Source organism: Manis javanica, chromosome 4, assembly GCF_040802235.1.
Source record: "Manis javanica isolate MJ-LG chromosome 4, MJ_LKY, whole genome shotgun sequence".
Taxonomy (NCBI): domain Eukaryota; kingdom Metazoa; phylum Chordata; class Mammalia; order Pholidota; family Manidae; genus Manis; species Manis javanica.
Window position 1 is genome coordinate 113090600 of NC_133159.1, and position 17696 is coordinate 113108295.

Below are 17696 nucleotides of genomic sequence, written 5' to 3' on the forward strand. Positions count from 1 at the left end.
GCAGGACTTTCCTCTCCATTGTGGCTGCTTTCTCCTTAGTAAGTTCATCTGCTTGGAGTGCTGCTTGGTCCTACAGAGCTGTGGGTGAGTCAACAGGAACACTGGGTAGTTCCTTTTAGGTACTGAGGCATCACTTGGGACATATTAAAAGGTCGATCACATATCAGCCCATTTGTTATGTTGGATGAAATACTATAGGACCTTGGAAATGAATATGAATAATGACTTCTTAAACTGCAGCCTCTCCCTTGAGTACTGGAGGTGGACTCTGACAAACAACTAGGTAGGTGGTCTTAGATAAGTCAAATGTGAAAATGGTCAGGTGATGTCAGGAGTCTTCTGATTTCAAGATGATTTCAAGATTTCTGATTCCTGGCAGAGGCTGGAATCCAAAGGAGGCATGGTTCTTCTAGTCCCCGAAGACTACAACTTCCACCATTCATTCATTTATTTCATATCCTTAGAGTGTAAACCCAGTTCCACATCAACTCCTTAAGGGTTACCCCACACCCCTGGGAAGTTGCTGCCTTTTGTGGTTCCTGTTCTCTGCCAGCAGGGGCCTAGCCAGGGATCTGCAAGACTGTCTTCCATCCTTCCCACCCATGCAACAAATAACCATAAAGCTCCCACAAAAGCAACTGTTCCCTATAGAGCAGCCACACCCAGGCAGGCACTGCTTTCCCACCCGGGCTCAACAAAGCACTAGGAGTTCTTAGGTCTCCGCTCCTTCCTGGCCCGGGAGGCCATGAGGCTGAAGAAGAGCCCAGGAGCCAGTGTCCGCAGATAGACAGCCAAGGAAGGTGCCAAGTCGGCCAGGATCACATCTTTCTTCTTCCTCCCCACAGCAGCCAGGACATCTTGGGCCACTTCCACAGGGCTTCGGCCCTTGGCTGTGGTCTTGTCCATAACTAAAACAGAACAGAAACACATGAACGTGCAGAAGTCCTTCTTGTGGACTTGAGCTGAGTGGGCTGCTGGTGGCTGGCTTGCTGGATTTCTCACCATAAAGCTCTTCCCACTGTCTGTCGGGAGGCACCACCACCCCAACCACTCTGTGCTCCAAGGGACTGAGGACACACCATGCTGCTGAGTGTGTGCAGGAGGAAATGGAGGTGTGAGCGGGGCGAGGGCACAGGCAGATCTGGCCTAGGCGGTGCAGAGAGCTGGTGGCCGGCAAAGGCCTGGGCTGGCCTGAACGGGGCCTGAGTGAGCCCTTCACACCACAGTTGAGGAGGAGCTTCCTGGACCAGGGAATTTTTGCCTGTTGGGACAGCAAACAACTGAGAAATGTTGTAGCACTGATTTTGTCTTGGGTCACTTGGCTTGAGGTCTGCCAGACAGGGGATAGGAGGAAACTAGACCCCCATATGCACTATGAGCTCAATGCAGCAAAAGTGAAGTGATTCAGGAAGAAATCCTTGGTTTGCTAGAGGTGGTAGAGACAGCTGTGGAGGGCTTGGGAGGTGTTGGGTTAACAATGACTGGCATGCCTTCCCTAGAAGAGTGATGGTCTTGCCAAAGAAGCAGGGTCCTGGCACAGAGGAGGGGCCACTAGCAAGGCCATCTGAGACCACTCGTAAGTTGTCCACACTGCCTAAGCTTCCTCACCAGTGTCTGTTCTCACTGGGTTTTTGTTAACACAGAAGAACAAGAGGTTTCTGATTACTGTTTAGTTTTAAGTCCCACAGAGGGAATTTTTTAAAAAGACTTTTAGGTATAAATAGGTATGAGCCTCCTGATTCTTTCTGTGCTTCTGTATGGCCTCTGTTGACCTGCTGAGTAGAAAGCAGCTGCCACCCAGGGCATGGGCAGTCTTGGTTCAGGTCTGGTTGGATTGGGGTGTAGGACCAGGAGACCCCTGCTAAACATCATAGCACAAGCCCGAGAGATTCTATCAGAGGAGGCAGGACAGGGCAGGACAGTGTTCAAGGGATGGACAGGCCCCACTATAGACAGGAAAGCAGAGTTTGCTCCCGGCAGTGTCACACGTGGGTCAGCTGACTCAGGCAAAAGCCAGTTGGCACGTGCTTGGCCTGAGCCCGCACACTGGGGCCAGGCCGGTCGGCTCATCAGCGGTGGCTGGAGATCTGAGACTGGCATGCCCAGCCTCACTATGGATGACTGGGCTCTTAAGAGTACCCAGAAATCAATCCTTTCCAAGCCCAGTGGGTGGGGAGCCTCTTCATTTTAGCAACCCATACTTTCCATGAAGTGAGTTCACTTTAATTCATTGAGAACAGGTTAGTTGGAAGTCTGGTGGCATCCCAGCTTAGGGACTTCCTTTCTAACCCTCATGATCCTGGCCTGCAGGGGCCCTGTTCTGACACCTGTGAGATGGTGATGCTCAGGCTAAGACTGGTTCATAGTAAATGAAGGTTATTCAACAGCATATGTAATCAACACCCAAACATTAAGCCTTTTAGTTATAAAAATCATATTCCAAATGAAAATAACCAAAGAATCCTCATGGCAGAGCAGCATCTCACTGGCCAAACCACAGCTTTCCACAGAAAAAAAGAGAATCCAGGGCCTTACCTCCATATTTGGACCCGTCAGCAGTGATGGCATTTAGAGAGAGGCTTGTTTGAATGTAGCTGGGGCTGATGACAGTCACCTTGATCTCGTACTGTTCCATCTCGGCACGCAGGCAGTCAAAGAACGCTTGGGTAGCATGCTTGGAGGCTGCATCTGCAAAGGTTGGTGGCCAGAGAGTCAGGTGGGTGAGCTGGTGTGAGACTTGGCCAGGGACAAGTCATTCCCACCATTGTCTTTTAAGAAACTGATTTTTGTAATTTAAAAGAGTATTATAGCAATGTTCATTCCTGATTTGGTGCATTGTATTCTTGTTCTTAGGAAACACCCTGAAGTATGTGGAAATAAAGGAGCATCATAGCTCCAACTTCCTTTCAAATGGTTCAGGAGAAAAAAAAATAATAAATTTTATGTACATGTGTATGTGCACACAGAATATGATAAAAGCAAACACAGTAAAACGCTAACTGGAAAATCTACATGAAGGGTGCGAGGTTCCTTGTACTGTTCCTGCCGCTTGTCTTTAAGTCCAAAATTATTCCACATTAAAAGTTAAAAAAATAAACAGCTTAATGCCTAGTGGATAAAAAATTCAAATAGTACATAAAGTAAAAAAGGGAGAGCCCTCCTTCTGCCTAAAAGTTCCACCCTCCAAAGGTAACTGGTGCTAATGGTTTCTCAGGATTCCTTTCTTATATAGCCTATGTGTGTACATGTGGTTTTACACTTAGTTGTATTTTAGTAGCTTTTCTCACCATGCAGGCCCGCCTTGCTCCTTATGGATCACAGCCCACAGAACTGGCCCCATCAATGGACCATCACAGGTTGCTTCCAGATTTTGTTCCTGACACTATGCAAGCATCCTTGCATGCATGGAAGTATGTATGTTTAAAACCCATGCCTGGCCTTCTTGTGTATTTTGTTGGACAAACTTCCATGAAGTGGATTTCATCTGGAATAGCTATTGAGTTGCTTCCCCTGCAAGAAACAGAGCCACCTCTGTTCTTCAGCAATGGCCCCGCCCCACAGTGGAAGGTGGTCTGAACAGGGGCATGGTGACCCTACAATGACATGGCATCTGCACTGAAAATCGGTTTCCTCCCATTCAAAGTTCTAAACATTTAGCCTTAGTTAGGGGCATCTATCAACCACAAAAACAAGAAAGAAGAGCAAGAAGGTATAGCAGCAATTCACACAAGACAGTCGGCAGTGCCTACACTTCCTGCAGGCCTTTCTGGGGCCTGTGCCTTTGGTTTGGGGCTGGACAAGTAGTTTGTGGGTAGGCTAGGCGGAGAAAACTGCTCCTGTCAGCCGTGATTCCAGGGGTGCAGGGGCCCAAGGATTGAGAAGGGGAGTCATTCTGGAGGTCTCCAGAATAGAAGGCTGCACCCTGACCACTAGTATCCCAGCACTTCCAGGCTGTAGGGCTTCAGCTATGCTGTGCTGACCTAGATCATCACCACAGTTGTCAGAAGTACTCAGCCTATGAGGCACATGCCAGTCAGGCCTCCTGACCACTCCCACTTGGTTCTCTGGACAGCAGTGTGAGGGAGATAGCCGCTCTCCCAGGTACAGGTGAGGAGGCCCCTGCTTGCGGGTTAACCCACATGCCCAGGAGGCTCGGCACATCAGGCTGGTTGTTACAAAGTGCCCAGACCAATCATGTGTGACTTACTGCAGTCACAAGCCAAGTGGAGAACAAATTCAGTGAGATTAAATCAAAGCAAAGTTTGGAAATAATTAGTACAAAGAACACTGTATACCCTTTACCCTGATTTTATCTACTATCACCATTTCACCTCACTTGCTTTATTTGTGATCACACACGTATTTATCCCTGAACTATTTGAGCAGCCTTCAGTCGCATCCTGGGCTACTGGGGTTGGAACCAAATGCTGGCAAACACCCTAGAAACATGGATTCAGCCCTTCACAATCTACTTTTCATCTCCAGTGTCTCGTTTCACCTTTAAACAGCTTTGTGCAGCATGAACGATTGTTAAGGCCTGCCCAAGAACAGACCACTGGAACCAGATGGCAGAGGAGAGGCTCTCTCTTGAGAGAGAACATTTTTCTTGCATTTCCAGTTCACACAGTTGCTACACCATATCATCCAACAGGACATCTGCTACTGTCCTTTCAAAGCACCAGAACAGCTCTGCTTCACTTCCCTCACTGACAAGCCCCCAGCACCAGGAGGTGGTGGGGACAGCTGAGGCTCTGAAGGTCAGTATATCCTTTGGAGGGTGGAGTAAAGAAAGGAGTTACCAGGGCAGTTTATGAAATCACTTCCAAAATCTTTTAACAAAGCAAAACTAGATCCTGTTTGCTGGTGCAACATGATGATAGACAGATGAATGAAATGAAATATCAAAATCCTGGCGTAGTCACTCTCATACACAGAGGTAAGAATGTGACTTGGAAGCCAATTTAGCAGTTTTAACTTTTTTTGGTCCCACCTAGTATTTCCACCTGTTGGCATTTATCTTACTGAAACCTTCCCATGAGTGCCCAGATAGGTACTTAAGGATGGTCTATGTAGCCATCATTGCTAATAGTCAGAAAGGGCAAAAATCCTCATATGTCCAGTAAAATGGCTAAACAAAATCAGGTCATACCCACTCACTGAATTACTGTACACCCACTTAGAAGGGCTAGGTGAGTCCACATATGCTGATGTAGAGAGGTACTACAAGTGGGATAAGCGAGCCACAAAACAGTACATAAAAGGTGACCCCATTTATGCATGTTTGCCTGCGTGTGGAAAAAAGTTTGAAACATATACTGCAAAGTGATGAGGTGGTGGCGCCTGAGGGATGACCATAAGAACTGGTAATAATCTAACAGTGGCTGACATGAACTTCTGCCAGGTGCTGCTCCAGGTTCTTCACTCACAGCATGCAGATTAACTCAGTCTCCCCAGCGGCTCCCAGGCTGGGACTGCCCCATCTCCACTTTGCAGATAAGGATGGGGTACAGAGCACTGACGACACTTGCACAGATCACATTTGGGAACAGAAGCAGAGCTGGGATTTGAAACCAGGCATTCTAGCTCATACTCTCATGAAGCTCCTTCACGTTCTATGTTGAGGATTTCTCGAATGTGTGAATTCTGGATAATAAATGTGTTGTTTTTATAATCCAGACAAATCAATGAAGAACTACCTTTGGGGGAGGGAGAGGGAAGTACTCACATGCTGACCGGAAAGGAATGCTGATCTTGCCCTGGATGCTGCTGATGGCCACAATGTGGCCTTGCCGCCTTTTGATCATGGAGGGCAGGAGAGCTAAGGAAAGAAGCAAAGGCTTGAGAAGGGCTTTTCTTCTAGTCACTGCCCTGAACAGTGAAAGAGGAGAACTCGCCTACTATGTTCATTTGGGGCAAGGGAGGTGAACAGGGAAAGCACCTCTGGGGAGGAACTCTTGGGACTCCGTGCCTGGCAGACTGCCAGCAGGAGGGAGGCAGAAGCCTAAACACTGCAAATTGTCAGCTTAGTTCCCTGTTCTAGACAGCCTCTCCCCCAAACCTAAAAATATTCCCACCACAAACAGGAAATGGGCGCAATGCCATACAAACAAACTGAGGACATCCTGATTTAAGATTGTAAAGCAGATAAAACATAATGAAGCCTTGAAAGAACAAACTGTGATGACAACACCTACCACAAAATAAAGTAGACTACAGGTACAGGCAACATCTAGCTAAAAAGGGACCAAGGAATGCCAACATACCAGCTTTCTTTTTCCTTTTAATCCAAGACTGTTACCTTTTGTGAGAGCAACTGGGCCAAAGTAGTTTGTCTCCATGACTTTCTTGTCCACCTCCATGGTGGTGTCCACAATGGCACCCCGGTAGCTGACCCCAGCATTGTTGATGAGCACATCCACGCAGCCAAAGCACCGCAGGATCTCAGCTGTTGCTGCAACTATGGACCCAGAGTCTGTGAGGTCGAAGGTCACCATGTAGGGCTTGTGTGTCTGCACCTGGTCAGATACAACAGAAACCAAAGGCACCTTCAGAGTGACAGGCATGTGAGCCACATGTCCATGCTTTTCAGAGTCCTGGGAGTGGCCCACTGGGCGAACAAGGGCATGGGCTGCAGCAACTCTCTTCTGAAGAAATATGGCCTGGGGGATCCTGCCCATAGTGCTCACACCTGACCTGGGCAAGTTTTCTCCTGAATGGAAATGCCTGTTAAAGCAAGACTGTGAATCCCACAGGCAGGGGCCACATACAATGTAGATCACTGTAGCAGATAACCACAGGCGCTGTCAACTACACTGCCTCCTACTGCCTCATGCTGGATGCTGGAGTTGTCATTACAACAAATAGTTCCCATTAAGAAGTACCATCCTTCTCAGGTTAAGTTACTCAGCTCATTTCTTCATGAAACATTTCTTATACACCATTTATGTGTATAAGTAGCAGACTGGTGACACAGCAGAAAGCAGACAGACAGGATTCCTGTCATCCTGAAGCACATGGTCTAGTGGGGCAAACAAACTGTCCAACTGTAAAGAATGCTATAAAGAAGTGTAAGATGCTAGAGAAATAAATGGCTGAGCAATGTAACTTAGAGGGTTTCCCAGCAGAAGTGAGTTTAACAGCGATAAAAAAGATGGGGGTGGGGGAGATGCAAAATAAGAGAAGATGGCAGAGTAAGAGGTGACAGAAATCTCTCTCCACCTGGACAACTGTAGTGGCAGAAACCCTCTGAAGTGACTACTTTAGAACTCAGGCCTATTTGAATGCTTTCAGCTTCCAGGGAATGCTCAGCTGGCAAGTTACAGATAATTTTGGTCAATTTCAGCCATCAGCTTGCTGGTGGCAATCCATTCCCCGGCCCCTAACCCCTGTGCAGGCAGCTGCGAGCAAGACAACCCACGTCTCTGGTGCAGCTTGAGGGAGCCAAGGGTAGCAAGAAGGCTCCTGTCTTCCAAATATCAGGGTTGTGGCCTGACAGCAGATTGCTGCTCAGATCTCTGAGATGTGGCCCAAGGCAGGTTGCAGTTTTAACCACTGATGGCTAAAATGCCTTCCAGGAGACTTAAAGGAGTTGCATCTGTTTCTTTTTTGGTGTTCAAAAATACAAACAGATCTCCAGAAAATATATCTGAGGAAGCCCAGACAATGGGCTTACTAGAAAAGGACTTTAAAACAACTGTCTTAAAGATGCTCAAAGTGCTAAAGGAAAACAGGGATAAAGGCAAGAAACTGTTGTATTTTAAAAATGAAAATATCAATAAAAATTAAAAATTATGGATTTCAAAAGTCTAATAACAGAAATGAAAAATACACTAGAAAGGCTCAAAAACAGATTTGAGCAAGTAGAAGACAGACTCAGTGAACCTGAGGAGAAGATAACTGAAATTAATGAGTCTAGTCTGAGAACAAAAAAAGAATAAAGAAGAGTAAACAGAGCCTAAGGGATCTGTGGGGCCATCAAGCAGACCAGAATGCATATGGGGATCTGAGGGGAAGAGAGAAAGGCGTAAAATAATATCGGGAAAAGTGACTACAGGAAACTTCCTGAATTTAGTGAGAGACATAAATGTGCACATCCAAGAAGCTCAACACCAAGTGTGATAAATTCTAAGAGACCCACACTGAGATACATTATAATCAAACTGTGAAAAGGCAAAGAGGGAATCCTGACAACAGCAAGAAATCACTCACATAGCAGGGATCTTCAAAAAGATTATCAGCTGATTTCTTATCAGAAACAGAGGCCAGAAGACAGTGGGCAGATATATTCAAAGTGCTAAAAGGAAAAAACTGTCAGCCAAAAAATCTATATCTGGCAAAACTATCCTTCACAAATGAGGGAGAAATTAAGATTCCCAGATAAAAAGCTGACAGTTTGTTACCACTAGACCAATCCAGCGAGAAATGGTAAAGGTTTAACATGAAAGGAAACTAGACAGTATAACTGAAAGCCATATGAATAAAGATATCCAGTAAAGTAAATACATGAGCAACTATAAAAGCTACTAGTATTGTAATTTTGGTTTGTAACTACACTTTTTGTTTTCTACATAAATTAAAAGACAAATGCATTTAAAAACTATGTTATATAGTTTTTATGTTATATAGTTATAACTATGTTATATATTATAATCTATGTTATTGGACAAGCAATGTATAAAGATGTGATCTATGAAATGAACAGCAGAAATCAGAGAGGACAGGAGTAGAGATTTTGTATGCTATTAAAGGTAAGTCTATATAAATTCATATTATATTGTTGTAGCTTTAGGATATTCAATATGATCCCCATCGTGACCACCAAGAAAATAGCTATATAATATACACGAAAGGAAATGAGAAGAGAATCAAAGCATTTCTTTACAAAAAAATCAACTAAATACAAAAGAAATCAGTAATGCAGGAAAAGGGGGACAATAGCCAAAAGAGAGCTAGGGTGGCTATACTAGTATCAGACAAAAATAGGCTTTAAATTCAAAAAGGTTACAAGAGACAAAGGACATATATAATAATATAAGGCACTCATTACAGAAAGAAGGCATAACAATTTTAAACACATATGCTAATGACAGACCCTCAAAATACATGAAACGAAAAGCAACAGAGCTGAAGGGAGAAATATACAGTTCTATAATAATATTTTGACATTTCAATACTCTACTTTCAATAATGGATAGACCAACCAAAGATCCAGCAAATAGATGACCAGAACAACAGCATAAACTGATCAGACCTAATAAATATATATAGTACACTGCACCCAACAACAGCACAATATATATTCACATGAATTATCTTTTTCCATCCCTTCACTTTTAGTCTGTGTATGTCTTTAGGTCTGAAGTGAGTCTCTTATAGGCAGCATATAGATGGGTATTGTTTATCCATTCTGCCACTCTATGTCTTTTGATTGGTGCATTTAGTCCACTTACATTTACAGTGATTATTGTTAGATATGTACATACTGCCATTTTATTAATTGTTTTCTGGCTATTTTTATAGCTCCTCTCTGTTTCTTTCTTCCTCTCTTATAATCTTCCCTTGTTATTTGATGGTTTTCTTTAGTGTTGTGATTGGATTAAATTTCTCTTTTTCTTAATTTTTTTCTGTTTATCTATTGCAGGCTTTAGTTTTGTGGTTACCAAAGGTTCAAGGATAGCTTCCTTAGTATATCACAGTCTACCTTAAATTGCTGATTACTCTATTTGAAACACAATCTAATGGTACTTTTTCTTCTTCCTCCTCCACATTTTTATATTAGATATCATAATCTGCACTTTTTGTGTATCCCTTGACTGATTTTGTGTATAGTTGATTTTGCTTTTGTTTTAATTTCATATTTTCTTGGTAATTAATTGGTCTACTACCTTTACTGTGGATTTATTTTCACAGGTGAAAGCTATTTAGCCTTAGTTACATTTCCATCTATAGCAGTCCCTTTAACATATCCTGTAAGGCTGGCTTAGTGATGATGAATCCTTTCAACTTTACTTTATCTAGAAATTGTTTAATACCAGCTTCAAATTTAAATGATAATCTTGCTGGGTAGAGGATTCTTGGTTGGAGGTCTTTCTGTTTCGGTACATTAAATATTTCATGCCACTCCCTTCTGGCCTGTAGAGTTTCTGCTGAGAAGTCTGCTGATAGCATGATGGGGGTTCCTTTATAAGTAATCTTTTTTCTCTCTCTGGCTGCTTTCAATACTCTCTCCTTATCCTTGATCTCTGCCATTTTAATTATTATCTGTCTTGGTGTTGTCTTCCTGGGGTTCCTTTTGTTACGGGCTCTGTGCACTTCCATGACCTGAGCATCTATTTCCTTCCCCGGCTTGGGGAAGTTTTCAACAATTATTTCCTCAAAGAGACTTTCTATCCCTTTGTCTCTCTCTCCTTCTCCTTCTGGTACCCGTATTATGCAAATAGTTTCATTTGAATTGGTCACATAGCTCTCTTATCATTATTTTATTCCTAGAGATCCTTTTTTATCTCTGTGCCTCAGCTTTGTTGTTTCTGTTCTCTAATTTCCATTTCATTCACTGTCTCCTCTACCTGCAGTAATCTATTCTTAAATCCCTGCATTGTATGTTTCATTTCAGATACTGTATTTTTCAGCTCTAAGTGGCTTTCAGGTCTTCTATCTCTTTGTTGAAGTTCTCCCTGAGATCTTGAATACTTTTTTGTAAATCAGTGAGCATGTTTATGACTTTTATTTTGAAATATTTATCAAGAAGATTGGTGATCTCTTTTCATTTAACCCTCTTGCTGGTGCCCTGTCCTGTAGTTTTGCTTGGAACATATTCCTCTGGCTCATTTTGTCAAGGTTTCTGTGTTTCTTCCTTTGTATTAGATGGCTCTGCTATGCTTTCTGGACTATAGAGTAGTATCTTTATAAAGGAGGCATTGTAAGGGGTCCAGAAGCTCAAGACTCTTTACTCTCCAGCACCTAGGTCTACTTTGCAGGACCCCCAGCTGTTGGTGTGCAGTGGGTGGGGCCACCTTTCCTTCTGTAATCTGTGGTGGTCAGAGTCTGTGCTGGCAGTTTGCTTCAGCCATTACCTTTGTGGTCAGCACAGAAGTCTGCTGGAATCACTGTGGGCAGGGCCACCCTCTGCTTGCCCTGCAGCAGTGGCGGGGCTGCAGGGTTAATGGGCTGGGCAGGCTGATGTGTGGCTCTGCCTAGGCCAGACACACAGCAATGGGCTTGGACACCCACAGGGAGGAAGGAGCTCTTGTCGGCTGGCTCCTGCAGGCACATCCCTGGTTGGGCTGAAACAGAGCCAAGAAAGCTGGGAGAGTCTCCCTCTGCCTGCCAGGCAACCAAGTCTGATGCTGCTTCTTCTCAAGCACACATGAACATTCTCCAGACCATGTGTTGGGCCACAAAATAAGTCTCAATAGATTTTAAAAGATACATATCATATACAGTAAATTATCTTAACAACAGTGTAATGAAGCTGGAAACCAGTAACAGAAGGCAAACCGAAAAATAAATGGAAATTTACCAACACACTCTTAAACAGCCACTAACTCAAAACAGAAGTCACAAGATAAATCAGAAAATATTTAGACACAAATCAAATTGAAAAAACAACATACCAAAACTTATATGATGAAGTGAAAGCAGTGCTAAGAAGAACCTTTATAGATGTAAACCCCTATATTAAAAAAGAAGAAAGATCTCAAATAAGTAACATAATTTTATACCTTAGGGAACTAGAACAAGAGCAAACTAAATCCAAAACTAGCAGAAGGAAATAATAAAGATAAGAAAGAAGATAAACAAAACAGAGAATAGAAAATAAGGAAAATCAAGGAATCCAAAAGTTGGTTAACTTTGAAAAGATTGACAAACTTGAGAACCCATTTGCTAGACCAAAAAAGAGAGAAAGAATAACTAAAGTTAGAAATCAAAGTGGGACCTTAAACATAGATTTAAAAAAAAGATTATAAGAGAATGCTATGAACAACTGTGTGCCAATAAATTAGAAAACCTAGAAGAAATGGACAAATTCTTTGAAATACATACATTACCTAAACTGACTCAAAAAGAAATAGAAACATCTCAGCAGGCATATAATAGGTAAAGAGATTGAATCTGTAGTCAAAAATCTCCTGACAAAGAAATACCCTGGAAGAGTTGGCTTCACTGGACCTTTACCAAACTTAAAAGGATTAACACTCATTAATTTTCAAAAAAAAATGAGGCAGACAGAACACTTCCAATTCATTCGGAGAGGCCAGCATTTCTCCAATATCAAATCCAGATAAAATCTTCACAAGAAAATTACAGGCCAATATCATATATAAATTTAGATGCTACAGTCCTCCACAAAATACTAGCAAATCAAATTCAACAGGATATTAAAAGGATTATACACCATGAATGAGTGGGACTTATCCTAGGAATACAAGAGTGGTTCAACATAAGAAAACAAATCAATGTAATACATCATATTAATAGAACAGAGGGGAAAAAACACATGATTGATCATCTCAATTGATGGAGCAAAGAGATCTGACTAAATCCAAACACCCTTTCATGATAAAAGCTCTCAGAAAATCTGGGGATGGAGAGGAAATTCCTCAACATAGTAAAGGGTGTTTGTGAGAAACCCTCAGCTAACACATTCAACAGAGTAAGACTGAATGTGTTCCCCTTGTGATCAAGAACAAGAGAAGGATGCCTGCTTTCACAGCAGCTGTTCAACATAGTACTAGAAATCCTAATCAGAGCAATTAAACAAGAAAAAGAAATAAAAGGTACCCAATTTGGAAAAGAAGAAGTGAAACTATCTCTTATTCACAGATGACATGATCCCATATATAGAAAACTCCAAGAAACCCACAATAAACTATTAGAACTAATAAATTCAGCATAGTTGCAGAGTACAAGATCAACACACAAAAATCATCTGTTTCTATACACCAGCAATGAATAATCTGAAAAAGAAACTAGAAAAGCAAATTAACTTATAAGAGCAACCAGAAAAATTAAATAGGAATATATCTAATATATCTATCTAAAGAGGTGAAAGACTTGTACACTGAAGACTGCAAAACACTGCTGCAGAAATTAAAGAAAACCTAAATACATAGAAAGACATCCCATGTTCATGGACTGGAAGATGTAACATTGCTAAGATATCAATACTACCCAAAGCAATCAACAGGTTTAATGTGACCCCTATCAAAATCCCAATGGCATTTTTGGCAAAGATAGAAAAAAAAAGTCCTAAAATTCATATGGAATTGCACTGGCTATTCAGGAATAGCCAAAATAATACAGAAAACTAAAAACAAAGCTGGAGGATTCACACTTCCTGACTTTGAAACTTATTACAAAGCTACATTATTTATAACAGCAGGTGCTGACAGGACAGACATCTATACCAATGGACTAGAACAGAAAGCACAGAAATAAATCCTCAAATATATGATCAGTTGATTTTTGACCAAGGTGCCAAGACCATTCAAGGGGGAAAGGACAATTTTTTTCTACAACTGGTGCTGGGAAACTGGATATCCCTGTGCAAAAGAAATAAAGTTGGAACCTTACCTAACATTATATACAAAAATTAACTCAAGTGGATCAAAGACATAAAAGAGTTAAAACTGTAAAATTCTTGGAATAAAACACTGAGTAAAAATCTTCATAAGACTGGATTTGGCAACAACCTCATGGATATGACATCTGAAGTATAGGCAACAGAAGAAAAAATAGATGAAGTTGGCTTCATAAAAATTAAAAGTGTTCGTGAATCAAAGGATATCATTAATAAAATGAAAAGACAATCTAGTGAATGGGGAGAAAATATTTGCAAATTATATGTATGGGAGTTATTATCCAGACTATATAGAGAACTTCTAAACAACAACCAAAAAATAACCTGATTAAAAATGGGAAAAAGATTTAAACATACATTTCTCCAAATAAGATATACAAATGGTCAATAAACACATGAAAAGATATTCAACATCATTTGCAATTAGGGAAATGTAAATCAAATCCTCACACCTCCTGGAATGGATATAATTTTTAAAAAAAGCAAAACAACATAACAAGTGTTGGTAAGGATGTGGAGAAATTGCAGCCCTTGTAACACTGCTGTTGGGAATGTAAAATGGTATAGCTGCTGCGGAAAACAGTTTGCAGTTCCTCAAAGAGTTAAATAAAACTACCATGACCCAGCTACTCCACTCCTAGGATTATTGACAATATCCAAAAAGGTAGAAACAACCCTAGTGAATGGATTAACAAAATGTGGTATATTTGTACAATGGACTATTAATACACCATAAACAAGAATGAAAATTAATACATACTACAAAATGGGTGAACCTGAAGACATTATGGCTTCCCTGGCACAGTACAACCATGCAGATGTCCCACATACCCAGCAGCCCAGGATCTGCTATGCCCTCAGAGGCCTGCAGAAGACTGCACCTCTCCCATGGACAGCACACCCCTGGTCTCACCTTGGTGGCCTGAGAAGCAGCGAGTTCTTTAGTGAGCTCTTCTAGGGCTTCTCTGTTCCGGCCACAGAGCACCAGCTTAGCGCCAACTGCATAGAAGACTTTGGCACATTCTAAGGGAAGAAGAAAAAATCTTGACAGCTGAGGAAATACAATGCTTTTCTTCCCTGATGCAGTTCCATCCAAACTTACCCAACATTTCAGAATATGTAGCTGGTTTCTTCATGCACTGGGCATATATGTATTAGCCCCCTGCTGTGGACCAGGCATAGAACTAGGGCTTAGGGCCCCAGTGACAAAGAGTTCTGTAGTTGCCCTTAGAGAGCTCACATTCAGTGGCATGACATCCACAAGGCAAAAGGCAGGAACCAGTGGACAGATTTGTTAAATACTATGCTCAGAATTTTCCATAGTCATCTTTAAGCATGTGAGCATTATCCCCATTATCACAGCTGAGGAAGCTCAGAGAGGTCAGGTGACCTGCCCAATGATCAGGTAGTGCCAGCTATTATGAGGCCTGGTCTGCTGAGGCCTGCGTTCTAGCATGACCCAGGCTGTTTCCCTAATCATTCAATGCAATAGGTGCATATCTACACAGTACTTACACTGTTCTATGGAAGCACAGGGGGCTCAGGGCTCTGTTGAGAAGGGGTGGGGAGGCCCTGCCCCAGTCCTGAAGCCCAAGGGGCTGTTTCTCCAGAAAGTGCTCTAGGAAGAAGGAGCAATTTGCACAGCATCTGAGGGGCCAGATGCAGCTGGGACAGAAAGAGAGTCTAACAGCCTTGCTAGGATGGGAAACGACAAACTGGGCTTTAAAGAGTTGAAGCATGCTAACTGCCTACAACAGCAAAGTATCATTAAGAGTGGCTTTATTTTAAAAGACTTCTTTCTCCTACTGGAGAAGGGGACTGGAGGAGAACAGGTTCCACTGAGCCCACTACAACATTCCTGGTGACAACTAATTAGGACATCAACTAAGACCATGGTGGGAGTGAGGGCCCAACTGTTTGGGCCCCTCTATTAGTCAATATTCTTTTGGTGGCAAGAAAAGAGTCCCAACTCACCCTGGGCAAGGCAAAATGAGGCTTCATCTGGAGGACTGTGTGACAGCTCCAAGGCTAAGAGGAAGAGCCGAGTGGCCAAGACGTGGGCAGACAGGAGTTGGGGCTGCCCAGGGCTCTCTCAGTGCTGGCAGGTCCTTTTCTCTACTTAATTCCCCCAGCCTGGCTTTTCCACAGATGGGAATGGGGCTATAGGAAGCTTGTTCTCACATCCACGCAATTTCCTGCCAGACAGGAGAGGGGCCTTTGACTTAGACAAGCTCTGGCATCAAGAACTCCAGGGAGGGACTGTGATCAGCTGCGATGGGGCAGCACCAGTATGATGAGCCCAGGATGGTCACAGGAACTCTCCTGAGGCCACACAGGGAGCCTGGAGAGGGGAACTACCAGAACACAGGGTAAGCTGCGAGGGAAGGGGAGGAGGCAGAAGGTGGGGGCCTCTTACGTCTTGCTTGCCTTGCTCCCAAACATGACCTAACTAAATGTTCAGTGTCCAGAAAATGTACAGCTATGTAAAGCAGTACAGCCCAGTGTTCAAGAGAATGGACTCAAGCTAACTTCCTGTGTTCAACTCCAACTTCCAACACTTACTGGTTTTGTGATCTTGAGTTAGTTTAACCTCTTTGCTTCCACTTTCCTCTTCTGTAAAATTCAGATAAAAACAGCACTGGGATTGAATGACTTACAGTAGCTACAGTGCAACAAATTAAAAGTTGAAAAAAAGCATTACAGAATTGCTAATTGTTCTAGTATTTCCAAGCTGCCTTTTTAAATGTTCGAAAAACTGACTGTTAGTGGAAATGGCAGTTGGAGAGTATAAAGAGGCACTGTCTGTCCTTGCCCACAGTTGAGTCTCCCTCAAATGCCAACAAGTGGGTCTATGCAGCCCCTGCAGCCCCTGCAGCCCCGTGCTGGCCATGGAGCCAGTGAGCCCCTCACTGGGTCCTAGACAGAATCTTAAAGGCCCAGGCTGTCAAGTGGTGTCTCTGTAGCCCCTGGCCCACAGAGGGGCAGGCCTGCCCTGGGGCTTCAGTGATAGTCAAGGGATCAAGGCTGTTACCTCCTTGCTGGGAGGGGAGAAGCAAGGTTCAGGCTGGCTGTACTAGTCAGACAGTCTCCCCGACAAAGTGTCAAAAGCTAAAATGGTGCAAAACAGGAGGAGTGAAGAAATTCCATCATCCCACAGGAAAGGAGAGAGAGACTTCTCCGATGACTCGATGTCTCATGTTGCAAAGCCCCGTTTTCACTCTACAGCTCCTCCTTTAGCTACTCTTACAGCCTTCACTTGCCATCTCGAGGCTGGCACTTCCCTACATTTCCCAGATGGGGTTTTCTGGAAGGAGGTGCTAAATAGACTAAATCAATTTTCAGGTGTGTGGTATCAGCTGCTTTGAAGATGTGGTTGGTCTGTTCACTGGCTCATCCCAACCACGCTGCAGCTCCTGCCCTGCCTATCCCAGGGTGGCTACCCTCCTGCACCTCCTCAGCAGAGCAGCAAAGGCCTAGCAGGGTGTGGGCTGCACCTGAAGCCAGACACCAGCATTCTTGAGTTTGGAACTGCTCGACAGGTTTACTGAATCCCTCCCAGTGATCAGGATTCTGCCAGCCTGCGGGCTTCCTCACATTATTTCATCCTGACCTGACTGAGGCAGTGAACATCTTGAAGGTGCCGCCAAAGGGCACAGGCACACAGAGCCAAAGGTGGGGAGAGGCGTACTGCCGTCCGAACAGTTTCTGGGAACTAGTCACCTACATTCTGCTTAAGCTCTGCTTCCTATGAAAACCGAAATAGAAGAAATTAAAAGTTGATATAGGGAATAACAGAAATGAAAACAGACTGGAAGTATTCCATTTTCATTTCTTAAAAAAGCTGATACAGGGAGGTGGAGGATCAAGGGAAAAAGGAAAACAGTTCCAAGGTACTGTTCGTCGAGGGCTGCCAGACAATTTTCCAGCACTGCCGGCACTCCTGGCTTGTAAATCAAGATAGCTGTTCACAACCTCAGGGCTTAGGCTGGCGAGGTGGGCATCCAGAACATTCTGTTCCTTTAGTCAGTGTTCCTACTGTTTTACAAGGACAAGGTCATGTAGCTTAAATATACAAAATAGGAAACAAAACTAGAGAAATACAGAAAGCTGCCTGCCT

General features: G+C 43.2%; 1 protein-coding gene across 3 annotated transcripts in view; it reads right to left on the reverse strand.

Annotated features, from left to right (window-relative positions):
• Positions 1–430: 430 nt before the first annotated feature.
• Positions 431–17696, reverse strand: part of DHRS7B (dehydrogenase/reductase 7B) — a 79755-nt gene continuing 62489 nt past the window's right edge. For all 3 annotated transcript variants that reach the window (XM_037027269.2, XM_017673920.3, XM_073234688.1), the window contains exons 3-7: positions 14493–14602; positions 6299–6515; positions 5726–5818; positions 2536–2688; positions 431–908 (exon numbers count right to left, since the gene is read on the reverse strand). In XM_037027269.2, the coding sequence (XP_036883164.1) occupies positions 703–908; positions 2536–2688; positions 5726–5818; positions 6299–6515; positions 14493–14602 (779 nt within the window). In that variant the 3' untranslated portion in view covers positions 431–702. The remainder of the gene's footprint in view (positions 909–2535; positions 2689–5725; positions 5819–6298; positions 6516–14492; positions 14603–17696) is intronic.